The sequence below is a fragment of the Pipra filicauda genome, unplaced genomic scaffold (assembly GCF_003945595.2).
Source record: "Pipra filicauda isolate LSUMZ 115617 unplaced genomic scaffold, ASM394559v2 scaffold205_size1947385_pilon, whole genome shotgun sequence".
Lineage (NCBI taxonomy): Eukaryota > Metazoa > Chordata > Aves > Passeriformes > Pipridae > Pipra > Pipra filicauda.
The window spans coordinates 1,659,841-1,684,522 of record NW_024104316.1 but is presented as its reverse complement, the minus strand read 5'-3'; the positions used below and the strand labels follow the sequence as shown (position 1 = coordinate 1,684,522).

General features: G+C 44.4%; 1 protein-coding gene across 2 annotated transcripts in view; it reads left to right on the top strand.

Moving 5' to 3' along the window:
- Window positions 1-24,682, top strand: part of RANBP10 (RAN binding protein 10) — a 65,195-nt gene that overhangs the window by 21,197 nt on the left and 19,316 nt on the right. For both annotated transcript variants that reach the window (XM_027716196.2, XM_027716197.2), the window contains exons 4-5: window positions 15,474-15,641; window positions 22,286-22,308. In XM_027716196.2, the coding sequence (XP_027571997.1) occupies window positions 15,474-15,641; window positions 22,286-22,308 (191 nt within the window). The remainder of the gene's footprint in view (window positions 1-15,473; window positions 15,642-22,285; window positions 22,309-24,682) is intronic.

Genomic DNA, 24,682 nt, shown 5'->3' with positions numbered 1-24,682 from the left:
GTGGGGCTGGGTTTTCCATTTCAGCTTTGTTTGGAGATCCCTTCCTTTCCTTTGTATTCTTCTCGTGCCCATAGGTTTCTGTTGACATTTGTAGGTAGGACTTCATTTCTTCTCAGCTTATCTTGCATGCTGTCAGAGGACATACAAGTAGGGGAGGCTATTGAGGACTCTCTCTTCTTGTTCCTTCCTTTGGGAGAAAAAAAGTTACTTGTTTCTTCCTTAGGGTTTTTCAGGCAGGTGTGCTCCTCTCTGGGAGCAACCAGAGAAGGGAGGCTGGATAGATGTTGTATCATAGAATCATAGAATATCCCAAGTTGGAAGGGACCCACAAGGATCATTGAGTCCAATTTCTGGCCCTGCACAAATAAAATTCTCATGGGAAGATATTATTCCTCATCCGAGTTGGGGATGGGTTTCTGCAGAGGCTCTATCCTCAGATTTTCAAACTTCAGTTGGGCAAGGCTCTTGGCAGCCTGGTCTAACTCTGAAGTTAAACCTGCCACAAATGGGAAGTTTGGCTAAATACCTCCAGATGTTCTTTCTAGCCAGTTTTGGTTTGGGTTTGGTGTGGTTTTTTTTTTCCTTTTGTTTCCTGTGATTGCCAGGGAATCTCTATTTCAAATACATTTAAAGAAGTTTTCTGGGTTGCCACTTTCTGTGACTCCACTGACAAATGAAGGACCTGTGCTAAAGGACTTAGTCCCAGTGGTAAATGTGATAATTACAGAAGATGAGACTTCACCAAATCATCTGATCTGAAGTGAATTTAATTATGCATCAGTCCTGCCTGACAGGTGTGTGTCTAAACCAGTCTTTCATTATTTTTCTGGCAACTTCTTCCAACACTGTCCTTGTATTGGAAACTTTTCCTCATGACTAAGCTGAATATCCCATGTAGTCTAAGGACATTACTCTTGGATCATGTGGAGGTGGAGAATAATTAATTTCTTTCCTCCTTGTAGCTGTGTACATGAAAACCTCTATCACTGCTTTGTGGTCTTCTCTCCCCATCAAACATCCCTGGCTCTTCACCCTGTCTGTGTTAGTCATGTTTTCTTGATTTGTGGCAACTTCTGTAGAGCTTTTCCAAACATTTAACCCCTGAATGCATCACAAGTACCAGTATCTTACTGCTTATAGTAAAAGAAAACATTAAAATTCAGAGCAAGTCCAGGAAAGTGACTCTTATCCCATCTTGCAAACAAGGGCAAAGGAAAATCCTTGCCAAGCTTTCACAATTCCTAAGGCTTAAGCAGAAAAGGGGGAGGAGGGGAAGAAGCTAGATGGTTACCTGGGAAAAGAAGGCAGTTGGCTTCTAGAGCAATCATCAAAAGTATGGGATTAAATATATGAACAGTATGTGGCAAACAAATAGTGATTCAGTCTGCTTTCAGATCCTCCTGGCTGCATCAGCAATTTGGACACACAGCTTGATTTTCTATCTTTAGAAGTAATTTCTGTCAAGTTTGTTTGTTTATGCAGTTGATGAAGCAGTGTCTTAAAGTACCTTATGGTGTTTGTCCTGCTGCAAAGCCCTTTCAAAGCTATCCTTAGAAACAGTTGTCCCAAATGGCACGTGGGATTTCCCTACAGTGCCACAGGAGTCTTAGACAATGGTGCTCACACCTCCTTGCCCCTCTTCAGTATAACTCAGATGGAACTTCTCTTCCACTCTGTTTGCTGTGTTTTGCTTTTAGTTCAGCTGCAACTTTAATAATGTATTTTATGCTTATTGCAACTTGTTGACACATTAGGAGGCCAGATGGGTGGGAAAAAGAAGACCAGAAAGCAGGGGCAGTCCAAACTGCTGGCAGTGTCCACTCCATGTGTCAGGTATGAGTGAGCAGATGTCAGGCTGAGGTAAAGCTCCTCATGGCCTCTACTGAGTGTGTAGGGAACCTTGGAAAAAGCTGAATTCTCTTCCTCCCCTCTGTTATTATCCATAAGGAAGGTTAAATACTGAAAAAAAGCATGGACATCCCCAATTTGCCTCCCCCTCGACCCCAGTTTTGTTTTCAGTGTTGCTGTGGCTCTTCATGGAGAACTTGAGACCACTGAGGTTTCTAGTTAAACCCCTCAAATTGTTCAAGAATGGCTGAAGGATGCCTTGTGATTTCTTAGAAGGAGTCTGAGTACTTGCTTTTACTGTTTTACTTGTATATTTGATCATCATTTAATACCTTTTCTGACAGTTTGGATCTGTTAAAGTTACTTCTGCTAGACTGCTAATGGCAACACCATCTGTATTGTGTCCTGCTGGAGTTCTTTAATGAAAAGTAAGTGTATAACCTACCTCTACTTGCCACTCCATGTTTAAACCTTTCCCCTGCTAGCCAGGAGGAGATTTGACTTGTCAGGAATTTCATTTTTTTTTTGTGCAGTGAGTATAACCCAGATTGAGTAGTACCCAAATCCTGACATTGGCAAGGAAATATATAAATCACTTATTTAGTACCTGCATAAATTATAGAGCATGGCAATTTTTGTATATCCAGTTAAGGGCTAACATAGGGTTAAAAATTGACTTTTTTTTTTAATAAAAAAATAAGTAAATGTGCATTCCCCCAAAAGTAGTTATAGCAACATCTCCAGGTGTTAGTTACACATGCAGTGAGTCCTTCAGCTGGCTGTGCCAGTTCCTATCCACAAACTTGCTTGTGCTTCTGGTACCCTCTAATTTATCCTATCAAACCAGTTTGTGGGGCTGCAAGTGAACTGGGTCATGTAATTGGGTTAATAATAATGGGTGGGGGGCACTGTGTGATTTTGGGGTTGTTATTAACTTGGATCTGTTCACTTGCCTGGTTCATCACACAGCCAGTGCAGGTTGAAACAACTCCTTTGTGAAACTTTATCCTCTGGAAAAGTCTGGTGCCAGTGTAACACTCTTAGGTGAGCTGAAACCAGGACACAGTGGTCTGAGGTTATTTTTTATAGAAACAGATATTACTCTCACCTAAGATTTGTGCTGAAAACCTTGATTAAAGACCAAGCATTCCCACCAGTTGACAGTTATCCTGGTCACGGAGACATTTTTATGAAGGATCATCTTTCCAGGGCGTACTGGGCTGAAGGTAACTTGGCTGGCTGTGTCTCCCTAAACTTTTATTTGTCTCTGCTGCTGATGACTGGGTACCTTTTATTGTGGTGATGAGTCAGATGATATTTGAACTTGATTGGATTATTTTTTGCACCCAGTTTTGTTTCATTCAGTCACACAGTAAAACCTTGAAAACAAATGTCAGTGAAAGCATATGCTTGTTTTGCCCAATACATTATAGTTCAAATGATCAAGGGACTGGAGGTTTGGGAAGCTACTGAGCTCAGAAGGGTTATTTGCTGTTACCAGAAGGGTTGTGTGTTGGTCGTGGCAATGCCCGGGCTGTGGAAAGTTATCACGAGGAAAACTCAGATATGGGTGATGGAGGAGAATCATCTCTTGTCAGATTTCTGGGCCAAATGCCTTCTGGCTGTGTCAGGTTTGTTGCTGGTGATCTGTTAAGGAGGCTGTGATGTTCATACCATGGTTATTAACACCTGAGAGGACGATGGGGTGAGAGCATTGCCAGAAATTGTCTCAGCAGTAGTGGAAGAAGGCACCTGAAACACAAAAAAACAGGGACTTCTTGTGAAGAAAATGTGTTGTAGGGGAGTCCAGTGGTGGTCTGAGGTAGAGGCCACCAGTTCATTCTCAGTAAATCAAGAGGGATGCCATTAATCATGCCAAAATCTAGAGGGACATGGAAGATCACAGCAGAGAGAGCCTCTGACCTGCCTCCTCCTGGCAGGAGGAGGGTTGTGATTCTGCCACCTCTACCCTCCCAGGCTGAGCAAACCCTGCAGGTGGATTTTGAGCAAGAGGCACTGGAGCACCCAGGGAGGTGTCCTGTTGTTAAATGGAGGTAACTTGGGAGCAGTTAGCAATGCCAAAGATCTGGGGTTCACAGAGCCCGACAGCTGCTCCAAAAACTTCATTTGTGTGGCCTTGCTGCCAACTTAACTACATTTTGACCTGAAAACATTATTTGTACCTGACTTCAGCATCCTAAGAGATTATTGGTAGGTTTAGAAATGGCAGGTTTAGCACTGTGCAGTTGACGAAATGGGAGCAAAGTGGGTCAGTGTGGTGGGTGAGCCCTGGAGTTGGTGAATCCATTTGTGCAGAATGGCTTTTGAGAGGAATTCCTCACCACTCGAGAGCTCATCTGGATGGGCGAAGATTATTGTGGCACTTAAAACGGTGCTGGATTCTAAACATGCCCTGCCAAGAAAAATATTTAATAACAGATTTTAAATTTCTGGCCTTTGTAAGTCGGGGCCTTTTGGATTTGTCTACAAGACTCTTATTTGTGGAGGTGGAGTTTATTTAAGTGAATCTCCTGGTTGTCGCCACTGGCTGTACTTTTATTTTCATCTTCAGTTGTGCTACCCTTGTTTCTTCTAAACTAAACTGAAAGATGCACTCCAGGAGCACTCCAGCCACTAATAACTATTCAGTCCACAGGACAAGGCTAAGTAATACAGGGTACACAGCCCCATTTGAACAAAAAAATTAAAGAACCTCCTCCTGGACAAAGTATCCTTAGACTGGTTGAAACTGGTTGTTTCATTCTTGAATCTGCCTTACTGTGCTGCACCATCTGCTATTTTCAAAGTAGCTTTTTATTTTTTTTTTAATTTAAGTCAAAACGAAGGTCGTACTAAAGAAATTCATAAGAAATTTGGGCTTCCTGTAATAAAACAAAAGGATTTCCTTTGAACTTAAGCTTTCACATATTTTCAGTATAAGGTTTTTCCCCATATGGAATCAATCTCATGTTCAATGTATGTAAAATGTCATCGCAGGAAAGTAATCTGAGAAACACTTAATTTCTTTTCATTCTGAGCATACACAATTCATTCAGTGTTTCTTTTTTCATCCTCACTCTCAATTCTATGTGTATATGTATTCTCTATGTATATTTTAAATGCACTGTGGCTGCCCTGCTGCATCTGTGTTGGAGAATTGTGATGTCTGAGTTCCTCTGGCATTACTTAACTCACTCTCATCTTGTTTTCTCCTGCTTCCACTCTCTGCAGATCAGTAAACACCCTTTAAAATTCTTTTAAAATTTCAAAATTAAAATTTTAAAACCATTTTTTTAATAAAAATTTTTAAAAATGTATGATCTTTATTAAAAAAACTAATTCTCTATATCTTTGTGAGTCATGTGGTTTATGGTTGACCTGTCCACTACCAATCAAGGTCTGCTAAGCTCCAGTGAGTTGCTCAGTTGTCTTCTCATCCCATGTCAGCTTTCTCCTTTTTCAGTCAGTTTTTTCAGTTTATGTGCTGAGTTTGCCTGAACTTGTATGAAAATTCCAGCTTGAATATCGAAATGGATTTGGTGCATGTGCTGTGAATTCATTCATATCCCATCTTTGGCCCCCAGAACAACTGGAAGCTCATTCTTTCACGTTCTTCAGTTTTTCACATGTCATTAGTGGGCTTTCTGACAAAGTTTGGATTTAAAAGCTCTAAATTTTGAAGGTCTCCGAAGTCAAAACTTACTGGTGTGCGATTTAGGGAATTAACTGGGTGTGCTGTGTGTGGGTGCATTGTGGTGTGGGAAGGGGAGGTCGTGAGCTGAATTTGTGTACCAGGATGGCTGCGATGGCTCTGGTATAAAATACAAATGATGTGAATTGGTGTTTTGGACTAGGGCATTTGAATAACCTGAATCCAGATCAGTGATTCTTCACCCTGGTGGCTGCCAAGGCCTCTGTCCCCGCCGTGCTCTGCCTTAGGTGTGTCCCCCCTCAGGAGCTTATCGTGCACAGAGCTGGGCACAGCTTGGTGAGGTGGGATGTGTTTTAAAACATGAGCCTTCTGCTCAGGGCTGATACTGGCTGAGCTGCCACGGCACGGGGCAGTTGGGCAGCTGTGTTAGTTCGCTGCGTGACACGTGCTCAGGAGTGACACCAGAGCGATGGAGTCCCCAGCCGAGGTCAGCCCTGATGCTATCAGGTGTGTTCAGAGCCAGAGAGTAACAAAACCAGCTCCTGAACCACAGCAGTGGGGTTAAATTTAATCTCGTGTTTTGTTTATGGCTATTTATGTGAAAATTAGTGTTTTATAAAGTGAAAGTTCCTGCCTTTTTCCCCTTCCAACAGACTTCATTCACGTGTGTGTTTGTGTGGATTGTGTCAGTTGTCCTGTCTGAAGCCGGAAAAACTGCTGCCAGCCATTTGGGTTGGGTTTTTAGGGATGCATTGGTTTTCTGTTCTGTTTTTGGTTCTCTTGGTCTTTTCAATTACACCGGTTTGGGGCACACAGACTTCAGCTTTGAATGAAGGAAGCAGACTGAGGCTCCAACTGAGCTCTCAGTAGCCACACTTTACCCTGGAGTATTTGGGAAAGTGCTTTGCCACATCATTCAAGCTGAAAACCATGAATTAGTATTTCAAGGCAGTAACCCTGGCCTTGGAAAATTAATCAAAGAAAGTCTTTCCACTGGCTTTTAAGTGCTCAGGCATCAGTGTGGGTAAGTGCTTCTTAGTCAAGAGTGTGGCTGCCCTTTGCTTTTCTGTGCCCTGATTCTGTGCCACATCTCTTTCAGAGATGGGCGGGCCCCTCGTGGGGGTTCTGCACTCTTTTCTCATGCAGGATGTTCCCAGAAATGTAGGATCTGGGTGCGCCGGGGCCTGGTTTTGTGTGGAACTTGCTGTCACCCAGCAGGTCGTGTTGGTTTTGTGCCGTGTGGAAACAGTTTCCAAAGCGGAGTGGAGACAGCGCTGTGCAGTGGGGTTTGTGGTTTGGCCTTCACCAGTGCCACAGGTTGCATCTCCAGCTGTAGCACAGATTATGGACAATCCAGGTAATCTTAGTGACAGCTAAGAGTTGACTGGCACTTTAGAGACAGCAATTTAGCTGTCAGCATGACTTGTAATCACAGCACTGCTTGTTTTTCAGATTAGAGCAAATTCTTTAATGTGGCTGTACCTATTCTTGGAGCCTTTTGGATAAAAGGTAATGTCAACGCAAAGCTCAGTTTCACTGTAACTCAAACTGATGGATAGCAGCTGTTTCTGCTGATAGATAAATGTGATCCTCTTCAGAAAACGCTGTTGCTTCACTTGATGTGGGAAGTATTTAAGGAACCTCAGTTTAGAATCTAGAAGGCCTTGTTGCAACCTCTTACCATCATAAGATGTGCTTCTTCTGGAAGACTTCTCTCTCCATAAGGTCTTGTGTTCAGATAAATATTTTTTTTGTCCATCGTTTTCTTAGCTCACTAAATACCATTTTAGGGATTGTTTTTAGTAGTAGCTGGATTCAACCCCCTCTGCATTCCACGGTGAACTCTAGCATTGCTTTTGGCTGAGTCACTGAACTGCTCTGCCTCCATGGCTCTGTAAAATGACTCTTGTCCATTACCTTGCAAGATTTTGCTGGAGGTGTCTTAATATTTTATAAAGGTGTTCTTGCCCATCAGTTGAAAGTTGAAAAGTTGGTCTGTAAATGAACATGTGAATTATTTAGTATGATGAGATTGGCAGGCTTTGATTCTGACTAGTTCTTTACCCCTTCCACATAATGGATAAATGGCAAAACTCATCATCTGACTTTTCTTTCCATCCCTGTCCTGCGTTGTTTTGCACCTCTGCTCTGCTCCCCACCCCCTCCAGTGTGGTGTGTCAGGGAATATAATGGATATAATAGTGCAGTGGTGACCTGATCATGCTAGAGAGCTTTGCCTTTGTTGATGGTACCAGCCTGTTCTGTAGCTGTGCTTTAACATGGTGTGCACTTTACAGGGCTGTAAATGGCTTGTAGCACATCTTGACCTCTCTGGTACAGGGAAGACCCAGATCAGGTTCTGACTCTGGCAGGAGATGGACCAATCATCTTGTAAGTTAGGAGGACCTGCCATCTTTATTCATTCAAGGAAGTAGAATTTTTATCTTGATTGCTGTATTCTTTGGTGAGGTACATGCTAAGTAGCAGTGAAGTGGGTTCATTAACACATCTCTGGGGCTGGTGGAACAGACCTTTCCTGTTGAAAAGGTATTGCCTGTGTTGCAGCTACCCAGAGCCTTCTGGTTTTGTTTTTTCTCTTTATGAGTCAATGGGCAGTGTCACTTAATATAATTGTGTAGACTGTGGTTTGCTGTTGTTTTGAAGGCTAGTTAACATGCAGTAGCTGGCAAATGGTAGGACTTGCTGATCTGGTCTAAAAATCACCTTGCCATATCAATATTGTTAAAAAGGGAATTTTACAGTGCTCCTTGCTGCTTGTAGTCTCTGTGATGGATCAGGCAATGCTTGTTAGCACCTGCATTCTGCCTGGTCTCCCAAACTCTTGCAGGCTTTTTTAACTGTCTTTCTTGAAGTCTTTTTGGTCTTTGGGTCACAGTGTTCTTTTCTTCCTGCTCTCTGTTAATATGAGAGAGTGATTCATTTTTTTCTATATCTTTTTTTTTTTCCTCTCCTTTGGATTCTTGCCACACACAAGTCTTGCTGTGAGGATTTGGTCTGAGCTTTGTCTCTTTTACAGTTGCAAGTACTCTATTGAAAAACATGGAATAGCTTCTGAGCCAGAGCTACAACCAGGCCTGCCAAGGGTCCTGCACTCTCTGATTAGGATCATCTGCTGTGGCTGTGCAGGGGCCAAACTGAATCTGCTTGATCTGCTGGGAGCTGGGGTGAGAGGGAGGCCATGAACAGCATTCCCTCCCTGGCATGTGTGCAGTGGTGTGGGGCACTGCACCAGGGCCTTGTAGAGGATTCAGTGTAATACTGCAAAGATATGGGACCTGAACCCATCCAACCCTTACTTTAGGAAGTTTGTGCTCCATGGGATGAAGTGGTTTTATTCTCTGTACATGCACTGATTCTGTAGTGCAGGGTTTGGCCTTCTACCAAATTCAGAGTTATTTTGCCGCCTTATAGAAGAAATAGAAGCTGTTACAGGAAAGAGAAGTTCGGGATGTTACTAGCTAGGGCTTCCTCATCCTGGTGTCCCTGGGTAAGTGGGTTTTAGGGGCTCTCTTTTTTTTTTTTTTTTACCCTTGACATGTTCTGGGCAGATGTCCAAGCCCTTGAAGTTCTGCCAGGAAGATGCTGTAATGTGTTAAGCACGCTGTTCCCTGGTCCTATTCCTGTCCTGCAGCTGGTGTTGTGACTGTACCTAGACAGTTGTTCCATGCCAGGACCATCCCTCCCCTATTCCTACCACACCAAATCTATAACATAGGTTGCTGTGGCCACTGAGCAGCTGTTTTTGTAGTCTCATTATGGAAACAGAAAGATGTATTGCAACACTAATAGTTGATTTGATTCTGAAGCATAGTTGTATAAAGAAAAACCAGGCAACCTCCTTGCTCTAACCCAAACATCTGATGCGTCTGCAGCTTCATATGGTTTGCCATTAAAACTGAAGGACAGCTGAGATGCTGCAGCACCCCAGATGCTTCTTGAGGCAGCAGACTTTTCATCACCAGGCATTTGGCTTCTGAGGCTGTGGGAGCACCAGGTCTTGCTCAGCCTTCCCTTCACTGGGGCAAAGGCCTGCATTGACTGTGCTGGGCTAATGTTCACCAGAGGCACATCCACTTGTAGAGCCAAATCCACTGGAAGCTGGTGGAGTAGTCAACAGAGGGTGGTTCTACTTCTGCTGTGGCAATGGCTTCTGCCCCATAGTTATTTTTGTCCTGTCCCTGCCTGGGACTGCTCAGCCCAGGACACTGTAGAAGCAACATCCTATTTCTCTCTGCACCATGTTCCATCTGTTCAGCCTCTGTTTAACATACCTTCCCCTCCGCTGACATCATGCTCTGCTGCTGCCAAAGACCCATAGCTGGCTGAGCAACAGCAGCCTGCAGAGCACAGTGCATGGAAAAGGCCCTGCCTCCAACTGGAACGTGGTCCAGCAGTGACTCTGCTGCTGCCTCCACCCTCCACGTCCCATTCCCCAAGCACTGGACAAGCAAAGTTTCTACATCTGTTTCTGCTGGACTTTGGATTCAATAAATCTTATTAAAATTATTTTGTTTGGTTTATTTCAGTGTGTTGACACAAGTTCTTGTCCTTTTGCAGCTAGTGTTTGCACATCACTTGCCCTGGCATGGGCAGCTGTGGGAAGCTAGGATCGCTGGCCAGAGGAGTGGGAAGAGGAATGGCACAGGCAAAATACTGGACAGGAATAGAGAGGGGAGAAAAATGAAAAGTGTTTCAAAGTACGAAAGAGAGGAAGCAGGTACAAGTAAAATTTGGAAAGCCTAGAACAGTCACTGGGGTCAGTCCTGAAGAACAAGCCTCCAGCCTCTCATATTACTCGGGATACAACAGACACAAACCATATTAATAAATTTTCAGATTCTTTCTGAGGAACATCCATCTGCTTTTCATGTGGAATCCATATGAATTTTCCAAATGCATCCTTCACCATTCCTTACTGCCCCAGATGTCCCAGGTTTCCCTGATTGCAGGCCCTGGCTGAGCTGCAGTAGAACATGTTTCTCCTCTGGGATGTGCATGGGCAGGGAATGGTCCATGTGTCAGTGATGAAGTTCATCTGTCTGCCATCATCTTTAGCCCAACAAGTACAGAGCTGGAAGAGTCTGACATGTCAGGCTATAACTTACTGGAAAAGTATATTTTCCGTGGTCTCTGGGCCTTACATGCCATCAGAGGGGAGCTCAGTACAGCTCCCTGTGTGTTCTGCCTTCCCTGTTCTCCTGTGCCCAAGGGCAAGTCTGACACACTTGAACCTTGTTGCACAGGGGAATGTCATCACTTGGCTTCCTTCTCCAGACTGCGAACAAAGCATCAGGCCAGGAAAGGCACAGTGAAAATACTGCTCTTGGTAACTTCCATCCTGCCTTGCCTGCCATCCATCCATCCTCTGTGTGATGCTACACGCTTCCAAGGTTGAGCAGCACATCCAGGTCCTGGTTTTCTCAGATGTGTGATGTACCCATGATGCCAGTTTTGTCCAGTGCCTACCAGCAGTTCTGTGTATGCTGCTGGCACTCTTGGAGCAGAAACCTAAATCACCACATTATTTCCGCGGTGCTGAGAGGTAAATGGTGTCCCAGCCCAATAGAACCACTTCCCACTCACTGCTTTATGAGGCAGTGCCTGATCTCAGGTAGAGAAATCAAGATCTGCCCAAAAAGTCAAGTGTAAAGCAAGGCTGACATTGAATGGGCAAGTTGGGATTGAGCAGGAAGGGATGTAGGACAGTCAGGGGTGCATCTAACTCCAGTGCTTGCCTAAGAGTGATCATTTATCAGTTGATCCTGTAACTGTGTCCTGAAGTAACTCAAGTCTTTTCTGCCACGTGGTCTGACATTGCATAATTCTGACCTGTTTATCAAGCAGCAGCAATGGAACTTGCTGTTCATTTTTTTCACTGTGTTTCAGGATCAAGGTAGTCTGCCAAGAAGATCAACATATCAGCTTTTTCTTGTTAGCAGGCCAAACAGAACTTAGTTGGGTGCTGAACATACAAAAATGTCCTCCCAAGCCCTACCCATGGTTTCTGTTTTTATTTCTTTCCATTTGCTGCCTGCACAGTCTGAGCTACTCTGCATCTTGTTAGTAAATATGTAAATGTGTTTTGGGTTTGGGGGTTGAAGGGTTCATTTCAAAGGGGTGTAATTTTAACCTCTTTTTGCTCACTAGCTGCTGAGGTCCTACCTGTAGAGTGGTTTTGATTGGCGTGTTCAAAGTATTCTTGTCTTCAAAATGAGCTGTAGTGAGAACAGTCTTAGGAGTCAGGATGCTAGGTTCTGCATTGACCACTGCCATGGGCCAGGTGGCCACATCCTTTCTGTTCTCTGCCTGTCTCCCCTCTTTAAAATGATTTTGTGCTTTTGAAGAGAGGATGGGGGAGGGAAAGGAAGGAAGGAGAGAACTGTGTTAACTGGATCCTCCAGCCCCTCTGACTCACTTGATTTCAGTCTATAGACTGTGGTCTGTCTGGAGTCCCCGACCTGTGCTTTATAACAAAACACACATTCTCCAGTTTTGTCCAGATTTCTGAAGTTTTGTGAGGAATCTGCACTTGCATTTGAGAATTTTTAGACTTGGCCAGCTGCATGTAGGTGTGAAGTGCCCTTTGCTCTAGACATCAGCTACCACCAAGAGACTGAAACGGGATGTTATTTAAACCCTGCAGCCTTGTTGGGACGAGTTACCGGTCAGGAACTGTTCATGCATGGGTTCTCCCAGGGTTTTGTACCCTGCTATCCCAGGATGGGCTGCTCTAGCTGTTGAGGATTGTGAGCCACTGAGGGTGGTGAGAGATGCTGGGGAGGAGCTGTGGGAGGGAGCTGAGGCACCGGTGGAGAGATGGCACAGGGGAATCTGTGCGGAGGGGAGCGTTGTCACATCAGTTCAGTGATAAAAAAGACAATAAAGGGGAAAATGCTAGGATTAACTTGCAGAGGGCTAGGGAACAGTGCAGAGAACAACTACAGCCTGCTTCCCTTCTCCGTGGGGCACCTTCATCTCTATTCTCACAAGTGACACTAAATCCAGAAAAGATTTAGATGATGATGGTCAGAAAAGCAGGGAATAGCTAAATAAGCCAGGATTCATACACCTGGAAAAGGGACTATTCTGGGGGGTTTTGTGAAGTCTGTATGATGATGTATGGCACACTGTCAAACTCCTTGTTGCAGGATACAGTGGATGGTATGAGTGTTTATATGTGCTTAATGGAGGATTGAACAATTTAAAGGAAACAAAATCCTGTCAGGAGTATTGAGTGAACAGAACCTTCATCTGGCTCAGTCTGTGCTGTGGTGGTTGGAGAGGAGTAACTGTTCAGTCAGAGCATGATACGTGCTCATCCTGTGCCTCTACTGTCTCACCTCTTCAAGAGCATCCTTGTCCAGGTTGACCCCATATCCCACATGGGCAGCTTTTTTTAAGAGCACATGGATATCATCCAGGTCACAACGGTGGCTTCTGGAAGTACTTGAGTACAAATTGCACAGAGGTTAAAACGCCCGGAGAATTTGCAGATGCAGGTGTGGGGAAGGCATTCAGGAAGTCTGATTCAGTCCTTATTAAAGCACTGCTGGACTTTGTACAGGAAGGAGTTGTTGAGTCACTGGAGGCATGAATAGTGTCGTGGGAGTCACAGAAGAGGTTGCAATATCCCGGACCCATTACTAGGTGGCGATAGCAAATTGTTATTGATGCAGCAAAGGCCCAAGTTTTCAGCAAGTGTTTTGTGTTTGGAGTGAAGTTGGAGGCTGTTTTCAAAATAGCTGTGATGAGTTACTCCCCATTTTGCTGCTAATCCAAGATAATGCCAAACAGTTCTGACAGGAATAAGCTATTTAAATCAACAGGCCCAGATAACTTTGACCTAGAAGTACTAGAAGTGCTGAGTGTTATTTTTAAGTCAGATTATTAGGAAATTTCAGAAGATTGGCTGAATGACCTGTATGCCACTGCCTTCATGTTTATTCTGGGCTGAATTTTAGAAATAGAGATACATGATTTGATTAATAAATAACTTAATGATAGGCATATAATAATTGCCACTCAGCTTATGTTTACAGTGAGTACAGTAAGTTCTCTCAAACATCTCTGGCTTGCTTTTTTAAGATGACCATGGTGATTTGATAAGGCTGACAGTCAGGATTTAAAGCCCTTAGGGTTATGTCCACGTTCAGTGCTACACAACATTTGAGTTGAAAACAGTGAACTCTGTATATCCTTAGCAAAGTGCTGGATGAGCGGATTTCCTTAACTAAGACTCAAACCAAGGTTTTTCCAGGCACTGTTGCAGTACATATCACATTTGTCACTGTCCTCAAGGCCTTTATTCAGTCACTTCTCACTGGAGTTCATCACCACCTTTGGTGCTGCAGGAAGAACCGATACCGTGAGGCACAAATCTTACAAGAGCACAAGGAGGGTTTTTTTAGTAGGAGCAGTTGTGACCTGTAGGTAATTAATCCTTTTTTCTTCCCCCTTCACTACAGACCCAGTAGTGTCTGCATTGGCACAAGTATTTTGTGATTGTCCTCGCAGTTGGACACACTGTCATGTTTCTCACGGGTGCCTTACCCAGAACATTATGTTTAAGCACTTCACTGCTTGGATGTAACTGATGACAAGTTCTTGTTAAATGCTTTGTAATGCCAGGAATGTTTTGTATGCAGAAGAGCTAGAAGTCTGTGTTTGGATTTTATTATAAGTAGCTTAGCGGATAAATTGATTTATCGTCTGAAGTTACCAACAGCTTCATTAGAGAAGTTCTGAATTGACACTCATGTAACAGGTCTGGTTTTGGGGAGACTAAAATGATCTATTCAGTGATGGCAGTGGAGAAAATAAGAGGGATAGTGGAAAGGAGCCAGAGTGTTAAAAACTCAGTATTTCAATGATATTTTTGCTGGCTGGAATCTTAGCAGTGCAAGTTTGACAACAGACTCCCAGAGCCCCTATCTCTCCCTCCTTTGTTTTGGCAAGTTGATTTGGCATGGGTTTTGTGCTTGCTGAGGGTGCTGGCTGTGCTGTTGTCCCTGCCTCTCATGAAAATATGAAACAGGACTGGTGCTACTGTCAACAGCTTGTTTGGAGCTGGTCTGAGGGAAGACAGAGCTGACTCTTGTGACATCTCAGTCTGTTCCTTTGGATGTGTGGGATTTATGAGAGGAAATTATTCACTATTTCTGGACTAGGAGTTGCTAGGAGTCCTTCACGCCTTTCACTCCGAAACTTTGCTCTGATGTCCAAAATCTTGGACCGTGGCATGTTTCAGTCTTGCTCCATTCCCTGCGTTTCCCACTGGTGTTCATTTGGAGTGGTGCAATGAACGGGGGGCCTTAGGCATGCACTGAGTGTTTTGTGCTTTTCTTAGAAACCCTGAGCATGTGGCTGCTCCAGCATGGGAAAGCATTTGGTGTTTTAAGCTGTCTGCAGGGTGGGAAATATTGTTGCCCAAAGGGAACACAGCAACCCTTATCAACTGTTAGAAGGGAAGTGTGGATTTGAGAGTGCAAAAATTGCCTCCACCCATTTGTTGTGCCTGTGACAGCACTTACAGACAAAGCTGCAACAGGTTGAGAATTATTTGATACGCTTTTGCTGGGAGATTGTGCTTTTGGGAACCACAAATGTTTTACAAAAGGGAGTTTGTTTCACTTCAGGCAAGATAAAAGAGAAACAGGGGTTTAATGATTTTTAAAACAAAAAAGAATCTGTCAGAATGACTGTTGACACTTTATTATTTTTTTTATTTCTCGTAAGGCATAAATGGGTTTGAAACCCAAATAAGGTGCTATGACTAAAGACCATTAATTCCTTTTCAGTTGCTGGTATGTGAAGATTATTATTGGAATGAATCAGGAACGGGAATCAAATTTTGAATCTCCAACAGAAAGTTACATCCTGAGAGCCGTAGTTGCATGTCCTTGTGCTGAACTGGCTTCACTGCTGTCCTGTTGTTTTGTCTCGTCTTTTGCAGGATGGGATAAACATTCTTATGGGTACCACGGTGACGATGGGCACTCCTTCTGTTCCTCGGGGACGGGGCAGCCCTACGGCCCCACGTTCACCACTGGAGACGTGATCGGCTGCTGTGTCAACCTCATCAACAATACCTGCTTCTACACGAAAAATGGCCACAGTTTAGGTAAGTCAGGGAAGGTGTTTTCAGGAGAGGGATGCTCCAGCCCTGCCCTCACTGCTGTTTAGTACTTCCCTGTGTTGTAACTCTTGGCCCGTGCCTGTGAGTGAGGTTTAAGAAATGGAAAAGAGCACTCAGCAGCAGTCAGGAGTTGTGAGTTGGCTCCAAGACAGAAATACTTCCAGCAGGTAAAAAGGTTTCTATGCTGCTCAGTTTGTTCAGGTAGGTTAGGATTGCCTGGCTGGGCAACAGGAAAATAAAGAAGTGGGAAGTTAAATTAGCATGTTGTTCAGTTACCTGCAAAGCCACTGTCCTGGTGTCTTCATTTTTAAAGGGACTTGTCCATCTGAAGGCCTTAACACGTTAGTCTGAGCATTCCCAAAGCTAAATATTAATTCAGCATAAGAAGTCTTATTTAAGCACTGGCCATTAGTTTGGTTCATTCCACAGTTGTTTCACTTATTGTCCTAAAGTTAAGGACTTCAAAATTATGCCCAAATGAATATCTCACAGATGTTTTCCAGACATCTGTCATACCTGATTTCTTTAAAATAGAAACTTTTGGCCATTTTCCCCTAAACTGCCTTTCTCTTGGATGACATGTTCTCCACCCCAGATAAATTCTTGTCATGCAGAAAGTTTTTATAAGTTCATCTCGCCTGTTGTGCTGGGATTCATTTGGTTTGGCAGGGAGGGACAAGCACTCCTTTCCTTTGCTTCTCCTTGCTGCGTCAATTCAAGATGAAGAAGCTGGTAGAAGAATACCCTGCTCAAAACACATAACAGAACAAAGTTGTTTTGAGTTACTGGCTGGGCTGAAGGAGGGAGTGAGATTGGAGTGCAGTGTGTGCCTGGAGAGGGCATAATTTCTGGTGAACTCTTGGGAAAAGGACTGAGCTCCCTGGGATTAGAGAGTGATGGACATACTGGACAGAGTCCAGCAAAGGGCTGCCTAGATGATGAAGGGATTAGAGCATCTGTCCTGGGAGGAAAGGCTGAGCGAGCTGGGGCTGTTCAGGCTGCCCATGTCAGTCCAGTACTGGTAAGACAAGTAGAGGCTTGAGAGCAACAGCTGATGGTGTAGAGCATGAGCTGTTGCTTAGGAATGACACAAGTTCATACAACAGCGACTGAGGTGATGAAATAGTTAAACATATTTCACAAAATCTCTCCATTTAGTTGCTGTCCTTGATTTTTAGCATATATTTACACAGAAGCCCTGTAGTGGTTTGTGCTGTGCCCCTGTGGATGTTTTGTGTTGTTGGACTGGGTGGTTTTCCAGCTTCACTGTTTTTCAGCCTGACAGTGCTGTTACTTTTCACCACAACAGAAGTGCAAGAGTCAGGAGCAGGCCAGGTCTTCTATTTAATGAATATGAATTTGTTAATTTGAAATTTAATTTATTTTTTAATGATCAGGAATCTGCACGGTATAAGCTGTGTCAGTTGGAAAGTTGTCGCTTGCTCCTTCTCCGTTCTGTTCCCAGGACCATGTACCTGAGTGTCTGAGCAGATGTAGCTGAACAAAGAGCCCAGTTCAGTAATTCTGTGTTGCCTTTCATCATTGCCACCCTGTGATTCTTTACCTTGTGTCCCGCTCAGAGATCTGGTTTGTTTGGGACACTGGGAGTGCTTTGCAGCAGTGATCTAGTCTTCCCTTCTTAAATTTTAGTGCTCCTTTCCCTTCAAAGATGGGGCTTTTTTGGATGGAAAGCTTGTGTTTTTCTAATCTGGCATTGAATGACTCCTTGGGGAACAGCCTGTCCCAGCGGTGAACAATGCCAATGGGAAGAGGAAAGGAAGGGAACTGTGCTTGGAGAACAGCATCAGATATCAGCACTGCTGTGCCCTGGGTGTCCTCTTGGGCTCTTCAGACATACAGTGCAAGACACGACCTGTCTGAGAAAATGCAGGGTATAAGACTCAGCTGAGCATTCACAGCTGGCTCCTGTGTGTACCAGCTTCTCTTTGAGCTGTGGTAACATGATGGTTGTACTGAGAGAGGAGAGATGGTGTGGTTAGAGGAGACAGGGATGGAAGTGCCACAGAGCAGCAGACCTCAGTCCTTGCTGGGTGACCCCACAAGAGCTGCAGAACCATTTTACTGCCTTTTTTACAAAAGCAGAATGAAAACCTCATCCAGGAAGACTATTGTTAAGGGCCAGTAGTGTCTGTTTGTGTCACTGGAAAAGAAACACAGTGTCCAAGAGAAGTGCTTCCTGTGGATTGCTGAGGAGAGGAGCCCTTGGCCACAGATGGCAGTCACCTGGCTGTTACACAGCTCCTCGTGGGCTCAGGAGGACACTGTGAGGGAGGAGGTGAGGCAGGTGTCAGCAGAGGAACCGAGGCCAAATGGAGGCAGAGGCAATTTATCTGGAAGTCAGAATGCTTTCTTCACTGATGGAAGCATCTCCTTGAAGATCTTGAACTTTTCATGGTATTTTGTGCTAACTCGAGAATCTCATTTCGGTGTTGTGTAAACCCAGGGTTTACCAGGAAGGGGTTGAATGTGTTTTTTCCTGATGTTCCCTGACATAAAGCCCCTGTAGCTGTCTACATCTCCTCTTAGGAGATGAGGTCATTGTGTAATCCTGCTGCAGATACTAAAAATATTCGTGAGACTAATGAGCCCCTTTGTGAGGCCAGTTAGCTTGAGAGTAGGGTTTCAGAGTTTGAATTTGTCTTGCTTTTAATGGAATTACTGTAGCTTTGTCTTTCCACTTCTCTCTTCACCATTTCAGTCCTCTCCTTTTCATCTGTTAATTAGACACCCCCCTTTTGTTTTCCTTGCAATTTCTTCTGTTGCTTAACTTTTATCTTCCATTGTCTCCATACTTTTTCATTTAATCAGATCCATCAGGAGCACTGTATAAGAACTGTTTTCTTGGCCATCACAAATTCTGGATGTTCTGGTTGGAGCTAAGTCTTGAACTTTGTTTGGAGACGTCACATGAAAACTGTTTGACATCGTATGTAGTCTTAATTCTCTGTTCTGGAAAATGTCTTGAATGTCTTCTGGCTGCTGATGAAACGCTTTTGACAGGTTCTGAGCAGAGTCCTGGCAGTAAAAAGTACAGTGAGATGTGGCTAGAAGTGTGGTGAGGGTGAATTAGGAGAGAAGGAGGGAGAAATGTTGGGGCTCCAGCCATTAAGCAGAAAGTCTTGGCCCGGGACATAAGGAGAGGATGTGACTGCTACAGGTCTCTGGGTTTAAGTGGATGAGTTTGCTCAGGGACTAATGTAGGAGTGTCTCAGATCTCAGACTTTGACAGCAGACCAAGGTAAATGGAGCAGCAGGGCTATAAAAAGAGCACGCAACCCTCTGAAGTCTTGGCATAGAAAACTTCCTGTAGCTTGAGTTCTAGTGCAGGCTCTTGGAAGGACTGAATTAACCTGTAAAATAAAATATTCATTCTGCAGCCAGTTTAGAGACTGAGGGAAACATTAGGGATAATGAAGAAATCTGTTGTCATAGAGATCCACAGGTGTCAGTCCCAGGTTTAGTAGGTTTGTCCCCAAAACTTCAAGTGAAGTTTGCAGAGAGCAAGAGCATTGGGTTGTTTAAAACAACACTTCAGATTAATCAAATTTAAAATCACAGAGTCCTGGAATGGTTTGGGTTGGAAGGGTCCTTAAAGGTCATCTCATTCCAACTACTCTGCTATGGGCAGGAACACCTTCCACTGGATCAGGTTGCTCATAGCAATCCATCAGCTTATTGCAATCCATCAGCACTGCTTTAAGGATTCTCTGCATTGAGGTTGCCTAAAGAGATGCTGGAGGAGTATCCTGACATGCAGGCAGGGGAGTGCCATGTCTCCACACCCAAATGCATGTTGTCTTGTGCAAATTGAATTCTGAAATGTCTTGTGAGGACAGTGGCCAACTGTGAGGCAGACAGGGTGTTTGTTACTGGGTGGAGAGTAGAGACGGGCCAGGAGGTCCACATTGTGTGCATGGGGACATGCATAAGTGTGTCTTAGTCATGGAAAACTGGAGGTCCTTTGATTAGATGGCAGGTGAAGGTGTTGATCTCCTTGTGCCCCCTTCATTTAATGCCTTTATATCACTGCCTTGATGATCATGTTAACATTGTGGACTTAGAGGAGAGGCTCTTCACACCTTTGCTCTTGCCTCCTGACCTCTTGAGTTGTCCAGTTCTTATGTCCTTAAATTTATGAATGTTGATGTTTTAAATTGGATGCAGGGTTTGGAGATGCTGCAGAGAGAGGATGCAGTTTCACATTCAGCTGCCTAGTTGGAGCTGTGATTGTTTCACTCTGTGCTGTTGAGTTTGCTGGGTGCAGGTGTGGAGCAGTGCAGATGGAGGATGAACTCTAAGCAGACGTGTTTGTGCAACAGATCGAGTGCTGTGGCATAAAGCATTTTATTAGTCTTAGTTGTGTAACAAAAGGTGCAAAACATACGTTTGTCTTGTCATAAGGGCAATGCAATAAGTTTATTTATAGAATCACAGAGTAATTTTCGCTGGGAGGGATCCCTGGGGGTCATGCGTCCAACACCCTGCTGAAAGCAGGCCCAGCTAGATCGTGTTACTCAGAAACTCATCTGGCTTTTACTGTCTTCAAGAATGGAGATCACCCAGGATTTTTTTTCTGGTCCCCTAATTCAGTGTTTGACCACATTCATACTGAATTTTTCTGATCAGACTTCCCCATGTTGCAGCTAGTCTTTGTTGCCTCCTGTCTCCTGCCACCAAGCATCTCTGAGAAAAGTCTTTTCTATACCCTTCCATAAGGTAGTTGTGGGCAGCAACAAGTGTCTGCCCTAATGTTTTTAAGACTGAACAGTGGCTTTTCCCTTAGCCTCGCTTTGTCTTGCTGGCCTCTGCTGGACTCACTTCAGTCTCAGTGTGTCTTGTGTTGGAGAGCCCAAAAGTGGACATCATACCACAAATTAGACTCACAAGGGTTGGAAGAGAAGGGAGAAATCCCTTCCTTTAACCTATGCTTTTGCTAATACAGCCCAGCTCTACTCTCACTAATACAGCTCAGGACGTGGTTGATCTCCCTCACTGCACAGACCCACCACTCTGCTCTCCTTGTTGCCCAGCAAGACCCTGAATCCTCTTCTGCTTTATCTCCAGTCAGACCCAGCCTGTCCTGTTTTCTGGGAATATTACAACCTGGTGGCAGGGCTCTTCAGTTGCTTTTGTTGAGCTCTGGGGGGTTTTTGCTGGATCATTTCTCCAGCTGTAGCACTGTGCCCTGCAGGCTGTTGTCCACTCTGCTGTTTGGTGACAGCTGTGACCACACTCCATCCCATCATCGGGGTCATTGGTAAAGACATTAAACTGTATTGGCCCTGCCATCGATCCCTGAGGGACAACTCCTGGACTTTGAGCTGCTGATCACAGCCCTTCGATCCTGACAGTCCAGCCAATTTTCCACCCACCTTGTAGTCCACTCAAAACCCGTATCCTTGTCCATGTGCTGGAAGCAGTTCCAGCCGTACAGCGACACGAGCTGGGCCACCTTTGGCTCCCAGTGATGCTGGGGGCAGAGGAGGACTCCAGGACAACAGGCTCAAGGAGATTGACCTCATTCTGGCATAAGGGTAGAAACAAGCTTTCATCCAGCTGAGCAAAACAACTGCAAAGTGGGGAAAAAAAAAAAGGTCTGAGTGAGGAACAATATTTGGGCAACGTGAGGAGGTGAGGGAAGTGCTTACTGAACACTGTCCTCAGCCAGCTGTTCAACATCACCTGTATGCACAAATTTTGGTTGGGTACAGAGAGGGCACTCAACAGACAAGGTCCAAACTGCCAGGATGTTCCTTAAACCATATTGGCTGTCTGCCAGGATGTTAATTTAACTTTATTGGATGTTTATTTAGTAAAATATTTAGGATTTCTTTCCGAGAGTTTGATTTTGGATCTGTGCTGTTTTGAATAGTAATTATTTGTCTCCTGTGTTGACTCCTAAAACTGGTTTAAATTACCATTTCAGGCTGATGGGTTTGCAGAGCTGTGCCTGGGGTAGCCTGACTGTGGCTGAGTGTTGTGTTGTCTCTAGCCAAAACTCTGTTAGCCATCCTAAGCAATAGCAGCCTCAGCGTAGCTGCCTCTTTTCTGGCATGCCAAGTGTTAATAAAAAGAGAAACCATACACGTTTTTTCCCATTTCTTATACCTGGAAGTGTAGCAGCAGAGTTGAGGGTGCAGCTGTTCCTTGCACAGTGTTTCTCAGGTGCTCCTGGCTCCAGCTGCTGTTGCAGGGCTGTTCCCCAGCTGTGATGCAAAGTGTTGAATCTCTCTGGCTGGTGAGAAGAACTAGTTATAGCCTAAACCAAAGCACTGTTATACAAAAATTCTGTTTCTAAATCCACAGCGAGTCTTGCAAACTAACTCCTTCAGAATAACAAAGGGAGAAGCAAAGGAAAGAGGAGCTGCATTTAGAAAATCAGATTTTTGGGAGAGATGTCGGAAATCCTGAACCTTTCTTCAGATGCAAAACTTTGCAGAGGAGGGGACTGGGGAGGGAAGTTACTTCTAAATATGTCAGGTGGTGAAATGCAAGGTCAAAGCTGGGATTTGCTGAAATACAGTAACGTTTTGTATCATGTTGAGGATATAGGCAAGCAGGGAAAAAAATCCTTTGTCTTTTTAATTCTAATATTTTTCCCCCCACAGGTATAGCCTTTACAGACCTCCCTGTAAGTACACCTATTTTCAGTATTTTAACTAAGGATGCAAATAGAAGGGAGGGGGAAGAGTGTGGGGGTGTGATTTTTTTTCTGTTTGATACCCTGTTAAAAAAAAAATACAACACGGTAACACACATTACTGAATGATGTAGATGCTCCTTTTTCTGAAACTTCCTGATCCTGTGACTGGGTTTGTGGGCTACTCACATGCCTCCTCTCATCCCTCACCACCTCTAAGAATATGTTGCTTCTTCCCCTGGAATTAAAGGAAGGATTCAGACTTCTTTGCAGGTCACTGTCTTCCAAATGCAGCTTTGACTGTGAGGGGTATTTGTGCAAAGTTATAGAGTAACCTCTCATATCCCATCATCTGAGAGCCCCAAAATACCTCATGTTATTTTTCTCAGCTTCTTCCTCTCTCGCCCAAGTTTTGCAGCCACGGTGGAGTTCTGAGAACGGGACCAGGCTCAGCCTCCTGTGATGTGTGCTCTCATTGCACAGGTTTTTCACAAGCCCATGATGAAGAACTGGCTCGTGGAATTGCTGGAGGAATGTATTTGGCATCCATGTGGGGCTGACAGTTACTCCTGGGGGTCACCAGCCCTGCTGCTGAGCTACTCCTGAGTGCAGTGGCACCCCCTGAGTTACTCCAGGCAGTGATGTCCAGTCAGGCCTTACAAAAGCACAACTTTCACAGTAGGTCATGAACAAGAAAAGGGCCCCTCTTTTTCAGACCCAAGTGTTCCTGGACAAGGAGGATTTGTTTAGGAGTAGCAGATAAAACCAGGTCAGGCATTCACCAATAGATCCACTGCATCCATCTCTCTCACACGTAGAGCTTCTTGTCCTTAAGGTTGCAGCCCTTTGTAGTTAATAACCCCAAATGAATTTCCTCTGAGGAATTCCTTAATTTCCCTAACTTCTTTAGGCCTCCCAAATGATCAGTTTTCTTGGCTGACCTCCCTGTTGTGTGAGAGGAGGCTTGCTTTGCTTTGTTCTGTACTTCCTGCAAAAAAATTTATTTTGTTCCTCTGATTTTCGTATTGTGAGAAATAGTGGCCAGCAATCCCTGTTCACCTTCCCAGCGGGATTTAGGGCTTTACAGATCTCGCCCATATCCCAGCCACTGCCTGCACTGAAGGATATTCCAGTTATTTGATTTGCCCTTTTCCCTTCAGCAGTCAATACAGCTCTATTTTTTTTTTGTTGTTTCTAAACTCTTTGAACTTGATAATGTTGCAGTGTGTTCTAAACCAGAAGCTCTTTATGTGGCTTGTTTCACAGCAGTTTATTCACTTGGTCCAAGTACAGTTTATTGAAATAGAAGAACATTTTACCTGTCCATGAAGATTAACCTTTTGGAGTGAGGTCTTGTGACAACCTTGCATCCAGAGCAAGAAGAAGCTTCTGTGATATGACCCTTAGTTTTTGGTACTCTTTGCTTTCCCTCTGGCTGTAGATTACATTAGGAGTCACAGGGATACCATACTCCTTCTAATTTTTTCACCACTTTGTCTTCTCATTTGGCTGGACTGCTTCTCTTGTCAATCAGAAATAGCTGTCCAACACACATGCCACTGCTTTGTCATTTATAGCTCAAGTGTTGCTGCAGAGCTGCCCAGCACAGATTTTGCAGGCTGAAATTCCCTGTCCTGCTTAGCTTAGCTTGCATCCTGTTACTGCAGGAGTGCATTTAATGGGCACCTGTGGGCTGTTCACCCCGGTGTTGAGTCTCTGTTAGGAACAGGGAATGAGCCATTGGGGAAGCAGAGAGACTGAAGGGCTTTTGCAGCAGGGAGGTCTCACAGTGCTGCTGAGATTGAATTCAAAACCCTTCTGAGCCCAGGGCATCTCCCTGTCCTGCTGTTCCTCGATCTGGCCAGATCATCCTTACAGGATCTCGGGCTCATTCATCTGTGTCCTGTGCAGAGGAGATGTTTTAGTGTGAAACTGGGAGAAGACCTGGCCAGGTGGGTTTTGGGATCAGCTACTCAGATGCCTTACAGTGGAGTCTCCAGTGGTTAATTGGTGTCTCTGTGCCTTTTACCAGCCAGTTTGCTGAGCTGTTTTCCATGGAAATCCCCTTCTGGCTTTTACAGCAGCAGCTAATCCATAACACTGTTTTTCTGGGCCAGGAAGGAGAACAGCTGATGCCCTGTAGGCCTCCTGCTATTGAGAATTATCCTTCATGAGATAATTCCTCTTTAAAAAGAGGACGAGAGAAGCCTGTGTGGGTCATGTCACCCCTTAGCTGTGAATGTGAGCAAGGATGGGAGACTTCTGCCTCCGTGTGGATTTTGGATGTTCCTCTCCATATACTAAATGGCTCTGCTGCTGTGCTGGCAGCTTCATCCTAGGGATGCCTGTACCCAGCTTCATCATT